Below are 12,040 nucleotides of genomic sequence, written 5' to 3'. Positions count from 1 at the left end.
ATAGAAACGTTGTCAACTTAGAGCAACAAAAATTGGCAATATTGCCCAGTCATTTTTTTTTCCAGAGCTAAAAGGGCATGTTTATCCTGACCACAGTGGCCCGGAGATTTGGTCCGTCTCCAGAACGGGAGAGTGAGCGCTGTTATCAGACTCTGACGCAGAAGGGAAAATTGAATATTGTGATGCGAATGTTTTTCTTATCTAAGACTGAAGCAGCTGTAAGTTTGTTTCAGCGTTATAAAACCATCTCCACCTCGCACATCTGAAAATAAAAAATGTGATGCTGATATCACAAAAATGGTCAAGGCCTGGGAAACACATTTGTTGAAATACTACTCTGATGGTTACAGATTTCAGCCTCTTCCTGACAAATCAAGAGTGACACGTACATGATATATTTGTTTTAAAGAAGGCTAATACTTTTATTCAGCAAGGATGCATTAAATTGGTCAAGCGGTTAACGCTAAAAGTCAAATAAATGCTTTTTGTTCATCAAAGAATCATGAAAAAAAAATTTATTTACTAACATTGATACTAAGAAATGTTTTGTGAGCATCAATTCATCATATTATAATGATTTCTGAATTATCAAAATCTGAAAGATCCTGGATAAATTATGTCTCAAAATATTTTTAAATAGAAAAGAGTTATTTTAAATTGTAATAATATTTCACAATATTGCTGTTTTCACTATATTATTAATCAAATACATGCAGCCTTGGTGAACATAAGAGACGTCTATTAAAAGCATTATATATGTCTTACCAACCTCAAACTTTTGACCAGTCGTGTAAGTGACCAGTTCAGCTCCAGAAGACTGGTAGATCCCCTGCAGTAATCAGTGGTGATGATTTTCAAGACACAAATGATGTCAGAGCTCTTAGATTAGGAAAATCTCTTTGATAGGCAAATAAGAAACAACTTCATACAGTGATAAACTAAACAGACGGCATGTCACTGTAACTTAATGATAACTTATACATACATATTAAATGTAGTTATACATTTAGTAGATGATGTGTGCATATAGAAAGTGTGTGTGTGTGTGTGTAGCTGTTCTGTGTCTTAAAAGGCTGCAGATATGTCACCTGTGACACTCCAGATAAACTCGAGCACCCCTCTTATCGCTCAAGGGCAGAGGAAGTGCGTTTTCAGCTGGACAAAGCTCATAAAACGATACATGACTAACTTTGTATCTCTGCAGTGTTACATTAATTGAGTTACTCTCTTTAATGTTTTTACATGCATCATCTCCTGTGCGCATGAAAAATCGGGGGATAATTCCAGTATTTTCCAGTTTTTATCTGTTTGATGACTTTGTAAAAGCTGATTTTAGTATTTCTCTTAAATCATTAGGTGTGATCGACCTGAAGCGGCGCTGAGCGGATCAGTCGGTGTGTATAACCTCAAAGTACTGCAAAAAGCGATTAGAGAGAAGACCACTCTGTTTGCTTTCGAATCTCTCAGTACAGTCATACACCAGCGCCACTTCAAGTCAAACACACCTAATGATGTGCCTGAAGCCGAATACTATGTTCAGAAAATGATGCATCCTACGGAGCCCCTAAAGCAGTGATCTCAAACTCAATTCCTGGAGGGCCACAGCTCTGCACAGTTTTGCTCCAACCCTAATCAAACTCACCTGATCCAGCTAATCAAGGTCTTCAGGAGTACTAGAAACTTCCTTGCAGGTGTGAGTTGGAGCTGGTTGGAGCTAAACTGTGCAGAGCTGTGGCCCTCCAGGAATTGTTTGAGATCACTGCCCTAAAGGGACATGGTGATGGAAAAAAATATATTTCAATGCTTTTGCGTTCTCTCGCAATTATATAGATGGGTAATTATATTATATTTGGGCATCAGGAGCTGCCATAAATATTCAGGGTATTAAAATCGCTTTTGAATGCTACCTCGCTTTTTATTGTTCATGCAAGGCCAGTAGTTGGCGATGTCACTAAAGAAAAACTATGCGCCTATAGACTGAACACGTAATACGCATGCGCATGACGTCACCGGTTTCACAAATTCATGTTTTTTGTAGTTTACACAGACAGTAACGGTATTATTTTCTAAAACTTGAACTTTGAAACCCGATTTAAAAAATGTGCGTTTTCATGTCGTGTAAACGAACGGCCAAAATGCATAAAAAGTTTTGCCTTTTTTAAAACCTTTTTTAGCTGAAAACGGCGTCATCTAACCGCCCCTTTAGACAGATTATTCTTAGACTTAAGAAAGAAAGTGTTATAAAAAATAAAAATAAAGTCTTAATATAAATATTCTAATTGTACAATTACAGTTGGCACATAATATTTCTTATACTAAAAGATGGCAAATTTATAGTAGACTGGGAGTAAAAACACTCACAGTTCCCTTCATATTACTTAAACATGTAATACCACCAAAAAACCCAAATGCAATATTAGTGTTTTAAGCCAAAGACTTTAGATATACAATAACGGTGCATTCAAATGACTATGAATGGGAGAAAGTGCAATAGTGGAATAAGTCCCACTTTCTAAATAAAAGAGCCAATTGCCATTTGGTAAAGTCATCACAGTTAATTCAAAGACGGCCGCCGAGTGAAATGACTTGCCTTAAAGGGACTTTGTTTAAACATCTTTTCTTTTCTTTTTTTTTGCCCTGTCCTTGTTCTTGCTTGTTTAACTCTCTTACTGTTGCTGTGTGCTGCTCTCCTGCAATGTCAAAAATGCCTCTGACTGCACTCTTACCAAAGACCTTTGTGAAGAACATCCAAGTCATAACACCAAACTGCACCAATGCATACCAAAAAGAAACGTATTCCATGTTTAGAGAGCGATAACACACCAAGGCTGTGATGATATTATTTATTCACCATAATGTTCTTTTCTTAGAGGTCATTGGGACGATATCTAGTAATCTAGCAAAACCTTAGAAACACGCAGCTTTCAGGATTCTACGGTTCTCTCTAAGATCTAGGGCATGTGTAAAATTCTGCATAGAAACCATATATTTATCTTATGATCATTTCTCAAACGTGCGTACATGTGATTCAGAGAACAAACGAACGCACAAAAAACATGCATACGCCTCTCTTCCAGAAGTCAAATTTATAAATCGCAAAAGATCTTGAATTGTGCGCAGCTGAATGTTTTCAGTTCTCCACCTTGTAAACGCTGCCTAATTAATGTCATTAACATAAAGTTTTTTACATCAAACACCGTTTTTATGAATATGAACGTTGGCGTGGATTTTAGCGTACGCACACTTTAAGATCAAATCTGTGCGTACACACGCTTTATAAATGAGGCCCCTGGAATCTGTCTTAGTGCATTGATAAACTGAAGCTGATTAGAGTATGTTGGGAAATGATGGCCATTAAAAAATATTGCCATAAAACAAAAAGCATGTTGTTCTGACAAATTTTTTTTAATTAAAGTTTCTTTCCAAATCTTCTTTCATTTGGATATTTCACAAGTATTAGAAAAACCTAATCATACAGTAATATACAGACCATAAATAAACCGTAAAAAACATTTAAGAAAATATATTCACTGATATCAGTAATCTTTCATAAAAACGTCACATTTTACATTCAAAATGACTTAAGCCATCAGTGTTCCCATATTGAGTCTATCAAGTCTAAGAGTAGCATACAAACTCTTTCAACTTGCTTTGAACTCATTTACCCCAAACCAGAAGTCAATGCTAGGAGGGAAGCTGAAAACAAAATGAAAAAATACAATTCGACAAATGTGAAACTAGTACAAGCCATGTTCAGACACAAACACACACACACACCCCACTCTTCACTTTCATGGCATCTTGCCTTCTAGTTTCTCTTAAATAGTCCTCAGTTTATACTTCTGCAAGGATGGAAAAGTCTTTCTTAGAAAAGGAAGATGATTCATAGAGTCCACGCAGATCCCAAAAAGAGCCATGACTATCGGATGTGGGGGATAAATGTTGGTCTTGATGTCATTCTCTCAGTGGAAAGATGTTGGTGTGCTGAAGGGGGTCGGTTGAGTGTGTTGGTGTTTAGTAATACTGAATCTCTGTTGTTCCACCGGTAGAGCGTCTGCTCTCTGAGTCTTTGAGACGCAGCTTCCTCCTCTCTCTTCATCCCTGCAAGCTTCTGGTATCGCCGCTGAAACAACAGCCAAAACTGATCTTCCTGCAGCAAACAAAAAGGAATTGTGTATAATTTTCATGGAATTTGCTGGGTTTCAAAGTGGCAAGGTTTTACTTTGCTGAAACAATTGGCAATATTTATACATGTGACTTTCTTTCTTCCATACAACACAAAAGGTTCATTTGTGAATTATATCTTAAACACTTTTCTTAAACGCAATCAAAATAAATGAGGACTGGTTCTCAAGCTCCAGTCCAGAATAAATTTTAAAAAAGTCTATAAGGTATCATATCGTGATGATAACCCTCAATCGAACTTTAATGATGGACTTCAGATAACATGAACAATTTAAATGACACTGTAATTTAATGGGAAAGAGTGACCACTGACCAGTATTTTCTTTTTTAAATGTGTCCTTTTCACAGAAGAAAGGAAGTCAAATGGACTAGTGAGTAAAAGACAATTTTCATTTTTCAACTATTCCTCTAACCAGAAGTCTTCAACCCTGGAGTTTAGTTCCAAACTCATTCAAACACCTGAAGCAGCTAATCAAGGTCTTCAGGATCGCTTGAAAATATGCATGCAGGTGAGCTGAAGCAAGTTGGAAATAAACTTCAGGTAGGCGAGTCTTCAGTCTTCTATAGGCTTTTGTATGCCTTTGTAAGCTTGGAGAAGAGGTCTTCAACCCTGCTCCTGAACACTGTCTGCAAAGTTTTTTTTTAACTGTCTATAGAGTTGAAGTCTCACCAAAGTCTGCTGCAGGGATGCAGGGACGTCGCGGCGCACCCTCTTGGGTTTGGCACAGTATGACTCCAAATGCTGGAGGTCACATCCCCGCACGCAACACTGCTCGACGATCCCTTTCCCACGAGAGCGAGGACCGCCGCTACGAGCTGCTCCAGGTTTGCCTAACCACCAACAGACACAAAGGAAAATTTTAACGGTTTTAATGCCAGTCGTGTGTATAAGAGTTAGTTGTAACTGTTAAAATGGGGTGAACACATACACTACCACAATTAACTACTACACATAAACTACTACAATTAGGAGTGAAAAGCCATTGACAAACAATACCAATTTTTGTGAAATTATTGAAATAAGAGTCACTGAGACCGTGTCATAATGTTCTTTTTGAGAAAAGGAGTGAATGAGAACGAGAAACGTATCAAGGTGGCCTTGGATATGGAACAGGGTGAAAGGGCTTCAGTTAGTAGAAATAAAAAATGTTTATATCAACAACCGCAAATCAAGAGTACATGTGGGTGTGGTAAATTGTATTGTCATTAATGGGGTGTTTTATATCAATAACTATAACTTCAGGCCACCCACTACAGAAGACAGTTACTGTTTGCTATTGGTTGTTAGGGTGATTTGCATCAGCACCATAATGATAAGGGCTTGACTTGATACCACTGTCTGTATCTTCAGGGCAAGGCCACTTTTAATACACTCATATTCATTGGTATGAATATGATATGATGTTGTGAGTGAGATTAAAGATTTAGAGACATGCAAGTTACTTCTATATCACTGTGTCCTCCTCACCAAACGGTTTGTCCTTTGACCCACATGATCAGCACACACATCTTTGAAAACATTAGTTTCTGCATAAGATGAAGATTGTAGGTGACTCTGACCTCTGTAAAAGCCGCGCTCTCCACACACAAACTCCAGGTCAGCGACTAGTTCCCGTCCACAGCGTGCTTTGGCCGCTTCGCCAGCGTCTGGCAGAATCAGGACGCAGTACAGGGAGTAGAGAACGCACACACTTCGCCAGCTGGGCACCTGCTTCAACAGAAACAACAAACTCTCAGCCAGCTGCATCTTATCAGAGGGATTCACTCCTTTTTGTCAAAGCAATGAGTACAAGTCGTGACGCATTTTGTTCTGCAAATCAGACTGAATTGAGAGCATGTACTAAAAGTCACAATGGCAGTGCCCTGAAAGTTATAATCGCCCTTAAGAATGGTTCTTTCAAGAACTGTTCACTGAAAGGTTCTTTGGGGAACCGAAAGTGGTTCTTCTATGGCATCGCTGTGAAGCCCACCTTTATATTTAAGAGCGTAGAAGAACCAATTTGGGTTCCCAAATACTCTTTGATAATCTATTGAACCTTTTTCCACTATATAGAACTTTTTGTACAATAGTTCCATGGATGTTAAAGGTTCTTCATGGAACCATTGATGCCAGTGTACACAAAAATCTGCTGACTCAGAAAATGACTTTGCAAAAGCATTAATCGTCTTGACCTTTTGATACGATGACATGCATTACGGATCTATTTTTTCCTACAACCCACACGACAAAGCAACGTCATAATAGCTCCCTAACATGCAAACCTGCATTGGAGGCAGTAATTGTTGGTCACAAAAGGTAATTTGAGTCATCTATGCAAACTAGTCATTTAGTGCAAAAAAAGAGGAAAGTTATTTTGACCAGCTTTTATGGATTCTTACCGTCAGTGGAGTCTTTCTAAACATCTCGAAACAAAAAAAGCAGCATGATGTGGTCTTTTCCCCCTAAATTCTACATCCAGATAACATGCAACAGGTGTAATGGTCTTTAATTTGAAAGCCTGATCCTGGTGCATCCCGTTGCAATACGTGTTTCTAGGTAAGTGCATGAAGAGTCTTACCGTCAGCATGAATCCTCTTAGAATCTGAAGGCGTCTGGGATGACAGGCTGGAAGTCCGTCTGATGGCATGTCTATTTTTTTATGGTTTGGTCTCTAAAGAGCTACTGACGTTCTTACTCTGGTGTGCTCTTATAGGAGGACCAGGAGGGGACGGGCCAACAGCACACGCCCGCACACATCCTACCCTTCCCTCTACACACAGACGACACATAATCGCAAAGCTTGTCTTTTGCTGAAGAGTGAAGACGCACGAAACTACAAAATCAATCTGATAAATAAACAACACAAAATCAATCTGAACATTTATAGCTAAGTAATGTAAAAGGGAGGTGGTGCATGAATTTATCTGACAGATATTGTCCCTTTAGAGATCCTTCATTATGTGTAGACATATATAACTTTGACTTGTCATCGTTATCTTATAGAACGCCGGTTTAGAGATTCCCTGCAGTATGGCATTGAAATCCATCTCAAGAGTGACGACAACAGAGAAAGAAGTTATCACAAGTCTATCTCAGCAAGAAGCCGGTTTAAGTGATTTTGGAGTGTGTGGGCTTCAGCTGAAATGATAAAACAAAGGAACGCATTCACAGTCAATCACAGAGTACACACTTAGAGATAAAATAGAGACAAAACGTTATGTTACCAGTCAGATGTGTGGGTACATTAATAACCAATTCTTAGTTTGACACAAAATCTTTTTTATTTCAACCAATGAACCGAGTGACATTTTACTTTTAGCAGCTAAAGTAAATCTAAACAGATCTTGTGATAACTGTGCCAAAGCAAACTGCTAAATTTTTCATTGTATTTATTGCACAAATACATATGTCTGGCAATTATTCTATTTAAATTAATGAACTTAAAGTTTTAGACATTTCCGTCTGTACGAGGAATTTTGACACCGCTTGAACAGACGTCTTTAGAAAAGTCTGCTCCTCTAAATCTGATCCGTCGGCTTTGAGTTAAAGATGCTGAGGGCGGCTTCCTTCTGCCTCAGCCGAGCTCGTAGGTTGTTGATTCTCTCCTCCTGGGCCAACTGTTCAAAGTCAAAAGCAAGACAGCTCTCAGCTCTGGGGAGCAAAGCGGCCTTTAAACACTCATTGTCATCCTCGTGCGCCTCTCTTTCTCCAGCTGCTGCTTCAGGCTGCTCTGCGATGCTGGCCGACGCATGGATGATCTGGGACTGCTGGAGGATATTGGGCTCCTGACTGGACTCCAGATCCTCAGGAGGTTTGGGTGGGCTAATCGCTGACCTGGACTCTGAGGTTTCCTGTTAATTCAAAGGCAAAGTTCATTAATAATCAATGAAATCATCTTTCTGGCTTAAGTAATTGGCTCAAAAACAAGAAATGCTACCAGGGGGTGCCAACAAATAGCCAGGTAAAATGATTGACAGGCAGGCAGTGAACATTTGTTTTTCAATTAGCCAGAAAAGTTTTTCAGGTCATATTTTAGTTCTCACAGCATTTTCTGCATGGCATTTCAAACCAAAAACATTTACAGCACTTTTAATCGTGTAAGATTATCATGCCCATCTTCAAGACTTACTTTACACAGAGTAAAATAAAAGACTGAAGCTTGACCTTTTGACACTCTTTGCCCGTACAGCATTGCTCAGGCATTTCTTCAGAGGCTTTTTTTGGTGAAATGTGCGGGTTAATGTCAAGATCTGTAACTGGAGCCTGACCATCCTGAGTCTGTGGATCGGAAAGAGACATGCAACAATCAGAAATCAAATAAAAGACCTAAAGCAAATAATGCTCAATATATAAAGTGAAGAGTATTTTTCTGAACCTTTATAGCCAAGTAATGTAAAAGGGATGTTGGATAGATAATGATATTTTCTCTTTAGAGATCCTTCATAATGTAAAAGCATATTCAGCTTTGAATTGTCATCATTTTATTATATAACGCTGCTTTCAAGATTCTTTGCAGCATGAAATTGAAATCATCTTAAGAGTGATGACAGCGGAGAAAGAGGTTTTAACAAGTATATTTCAGCAAGAAGCCGGTTAAGTGATTTTGGAGTGTCATATTTTTAAATATTTCTTTCTTCGAGTATCAATGAACAATTAATTTGAACTATCTACAGTTAATCTAAATAGGTTTTAATTTAAAAATAGTTTTTGAAATTTAAAGTCGATTTGTTACAATTAAAGAAACCTCATCTGAGAATGTCATTCCCTGCTCATTTATATAGCGTTTAATACAATATGAATAGTTTCAAAGCAGCTTCACATTATTAAAGATGAAAATAATATTGTAAAATTCATCACTTATGAAACAAATTCAATTTCAGCTGTAAAGCAGCTCTACAGAAGACAATCCGGCTTAATTTAGTTCAGTGTTGCTTTAAATCAGTTAAATAACTGAATAATGTTAGAGTTCATCAATTATAAAACAAGTTAAATTCAGCTGTAAAGCAACTCTAGAGAAGATAATAGTGTCTCAAGTCAGTTCAGTGTCGATGTTGCAAAGTCAGTGTTGTTACTCAATTCAGTTCAAATTTTGGTCTCATCCGATTACTGAAATTACTGAACATGAATTGTGAAATGTCCCACCTTGTTTTGTTGGGATCTGGGTGAAGGGTCCGGGAGCGGTTGTGCCTGACAACTAGGTGGGCCGTTTATCTGTTGCTGTTGACTGGGAGAAACCAGACACACACCTGAAGGTGTCGAGGGAGAGTTTTGCAGTCTCACTCGCCTGTAGCGTGACTTTCTCACTGACAGGAAGATCTGGCCGTTAAACACGATGATGGCATTTCGCTGAACAGAATCCCTGATGCTGGGAAACAGGGCCGCTTCAGTCTCCAGCCCTGAAAACTGTATTTTGGGCTTATGTGTTTTTAAAATTGTTCTTAAGACCTTAAAGGCAGTGATGCTGGAACTCACAACAGGGAGCAAAAACTGGCCTGGAGTTATTTTGGTGACCAGCGGCCTCTGGCCCTGCGGAAGCGTTTCTCTGCTGTCCTTGCCCACAGCCACTTCTTTTTCCCGCAGCTCAACCGGACAGATCCACGTGACTGTCTGCGGCATCTGTTTCTCTGATTCATGCTGAGACAGAGCGACACGGATCTTCCTGGCCGTGGAGATGGACAGGGACTGCACGGGGATGTTTTTGACGCATGTTCCTTTGGGAATGTAAACAACAATGTTCTCCATGCAGGACATGCTGAATCACGGAAGAGTTTGAACCTGTGGGACTGGTTGAATAAAGCATTCATATTACTGCAGTCTGCTGAGCTTTTATATATGTCTCTGCATTTTATTACTACTAAACAACTAGGCTAAATAGCCCACTCAACATACAGAGGTGGTAATAAAATACTTAAGTTCAATAAAATTGATTTTAAAGAAAGTTTACCATTGTTACTAGCTTCATCCAACAGCCTAGCTACTTAAGTTTTTGTTACTAACAACTACAATTAAAGGGAGTTTTCATGCATTAATGCCATTATGTGAACAGCTTCTAACGAACCTTAAAAAACTAGACCTTCCCCGACTAACTATATTTTCTATGAAAGAATGTTGAGTTGACAGATTATTATGTAAAGAACTCGGGACGTTTTTGCCGGGAAAATGTAAAGGATGTGACGAATATGCCCAGGGGAGGGGCAGCATATTTTCAGAATGCCATTTTTGGCCGATAATTTTCGGTGCATCCCTACTAACAGTATATCGCTGGAAAGGTATTTCCAACTTCTATTTACCCCTTAAGCCGGGGACACACTGAACGACTAGCTAAGACATTCTAAGACTGAAACGAATGCACTTATAGACCGTTTCCAACGACTGCAGCCGATTTTAAACACCGACTGTGAACACCAACTGAACGCAGCTGTCTCTGACTCGGCACATTGGGCATGCCATGATAAGTCTTAAACATCAAATTACATTCATAATCTGCCTTACAGTCGTTAAGTGTGTCCCCTGCTTAAGTTTATGCAGTTTAACTTCCCACAGTCATAACATAAAAAAACCCCATAAAAATTAGGCAAACAAAAAGCTGTACAGAATAAATATTCTCTGTTGCCATGTGAGCGAAGAACAAAAAAGAACTTCGCAATATGTATAATATATCGGATCACGTTCAGTCCTCTTGTACATTACGTGTGCAAGAGCACGAGCAGTAACTTAAGTTGGCTGCAGTTCGCTTAACGGCCACCGGTGTCGCCAATAATAATGGTTTCTAAATTCTACATATAGCTCTTTTAAACAATAAACAAAATGACAGAGAGACTGTAAAAGACAATCACTTTTAAAAACAATGCTGTTTAACTTATTAAATATTTCTAGTGTTAACTGAAGGTATTTTTCAGAAAGTATCGTTACTTTTGTGGATTTGTCATTAGACAAACGTCAACAGGAAACGTCTAACGTTACCAAATTAAACTAAAAACAAAAGTTGTCATATACCTAAAATTGGTCACTTCAATCGCGGCAAAAGCGGTACAGTCATGTCTCTACAGCAAAGCTCACAAATGGAATTCATACGTTTTGTTTTTCAATTAAATAAACCTGTTCTCGAACATCTGCATGCACCCCTCTCTCGCGCTCTGCACTCAGCGGGGACTTCCGGAGAAAACTTCCGCAGTTTGGTCTTCATGTCAAAATAAAAGTCATTGTTAGACAAAAGTTTAATGTAATTCGATATAGAAGCTGACACAAAGTAAAACAGCTGGTAAAGTTTAAATGAATTGTTCATTTAAAATATAAATATTGTCATCTACCACTTTACTCACTGTTTTAATCATTGTAAATAACTATATTAGCGTCCACACCGATGCACGCTGCTGTTATGTCGTCTGGCGCTTTAAATGCTCGAGCTCGGGTGGATTCTGATTGCCTGTAAGTGTTCATCATTCATCAGCTGGAAAATATAATACAAACAGAAATGTAAAACAGGCAATTTTCAATTACATTTTTAAAAATCAAACACTGTAGAAAGTTTTTATCTATCTAACGTTACTATTTTTTTAACAGAGAAATATTGCAAACATTTGTTTTCATGTTTGCTTTAAATTGCAGTTGCAGTTAGCTTTTAATTAAAATCGGATGGATGGGACATTAAATAACTTCAAATACTAAACTGATCTCCGACCGGCAGAGTATGTGCACTGTTCTAAGAAAGAACTGGAATAATGCAGTGAGATGCATAAATACATTTATGGTAAATGCAAATGTAAAAGTATAAAAGAGGGATTAGGATTAAAGGGTTCCACATGATCTGATTTGGTCAAAAATATTTGCTTTTGTGTTTGAACATCTTTACCGACAAACAATTTACAGTATAAT

At 38.3% G+C, this 12,040-nt stretch overlaps 2 protein-coding genes across 5 annotated transcripts; both read right to left on the bottom strand.

Annotated features, from left to right (window-relative positions):
* Positions 1-3,563: 3,563 nt before the first annotated feature.
* Positions 3,564-6,050, bottom strand: igf3 (insulin-like growth factor 3). Its single transcript, XM_084389958.1, has 3 exons — positions 5,746-6,050; positions 4,856-5,016; positions 3,564-4,150 (listed from the first exon to the last, which is right to left on the bottom strand). Exons 1-3 carry the CDS (start codon positions 5,930-5,932, stop codon positions 3,920-3,922), a joined length of 579 nt encoding a protein of 192 aa, XP_084246084.1. The 5' UTR covers positions 5,933-6,050; the 3' UTR covers positions 3,564-3,919.
* A 1,370-nt stretch (positions 6,051-7,420) lies between these two features.
* On the bottom strand, positions 7,421-11,599 carry LOC311278197 (uncharacterized protein). 4 transcript variants are annotated; one of them, XM_084388854.1, is made up of 5 exons: positions 11,488-11,599; positions 11,240-11,345; positions 9,308-9,948; positions 8,330-8,443; positions 7,421-8,016 (listed from the first exon to the last, which is right to left on the bottom strand). In XM_084388854.1, exons 3-5 carry the CDS (start codon positions 9,914-9,916, stop codon positions 7,684-7,686), a joined length of 1,056 nt encoding a protein of 351 aa, XP_084244980.1. In that variant the 5' UTR covers positions 9,917-9,948; positions 11,240-11,345; positions 11,488-11,599; the 3' UTR covers positions 7,421-7,683. The 4 variants fall into 4 exon arrangements, with proteins under 4 accessions (XP_084244980.1, XP_084244977.1, XP_084244979.1 ...); XM_084388851.1 differs by having other exon boundaries at positions 11,162-11,345; positions 11,488-11,570; XM_084388853.1 differs by having other exon boundaries at positions 11,240-11,534.
* Positions 11,600-12,040: the final 441 nt, after the last annotated feature.

The sequence above is a fragment of the Rutilus rutilus genome, assembly GCF_951802725.1.
Source record: "Rutilus rutilus genome assembly, chromosome: 19".
NCBI lineage: Eukaryota > Metazoa > Chordata > Actinopteri > Cypriniformes > Leuciscidae > Rutilus > Rutilus rutilus.
Note: the sequence above shows the minus strand (reverse complement) of the source record. Positions and strands in the feature narration are given on the sequence as shown.

Bases quoted from the DNA above. Each gene is read 5' to 3' on its own strand.
- igf3 (XM_084389958.1), bottom strand. From the start codon at position 5,932: ATGCAGCTGGCTGAGAGTTTGTTGTTTCTGTTGAAGCAGGTGCCCAGC. The intron at 5,017-5,745 runs GTCAGAGTCACC...GTTGGTGGTTAG, and splicing joins AGAGCGCGGCTTTTACAGAG to GCAAACCTGGAGCAGCTCGT. The intron at 4,151-4,855 runs GTGAGACTTCAA...TGTTTGCTGCAG, and splicing joins CATCCCTGCAGCAGACTTTG to GAAGATCAGTTTTGGCTGTT.
- LOC311278197 (XM_084388854.1), bottom strand. From the start codon at position 9,916: ATGTCCTGCATGGAGAACATTGTTGTTTACATTCCCAAAGGAACATGC. The intron at 8,444-9,307 runs GTGGGACATTTC...TCCGATCCACAG, and splicing joins CCAGATCCCAACAAAACAAG to ACTCAGGATGGTCAGGCTCC. The intron at 8,017-8,329 runs GTCAAGCTTCAG...TTGAATTAACAG, and splicing joins CGGGCAAAGAGTGTCAAAAG to GAAACCTCAGAGTCCAGGTC.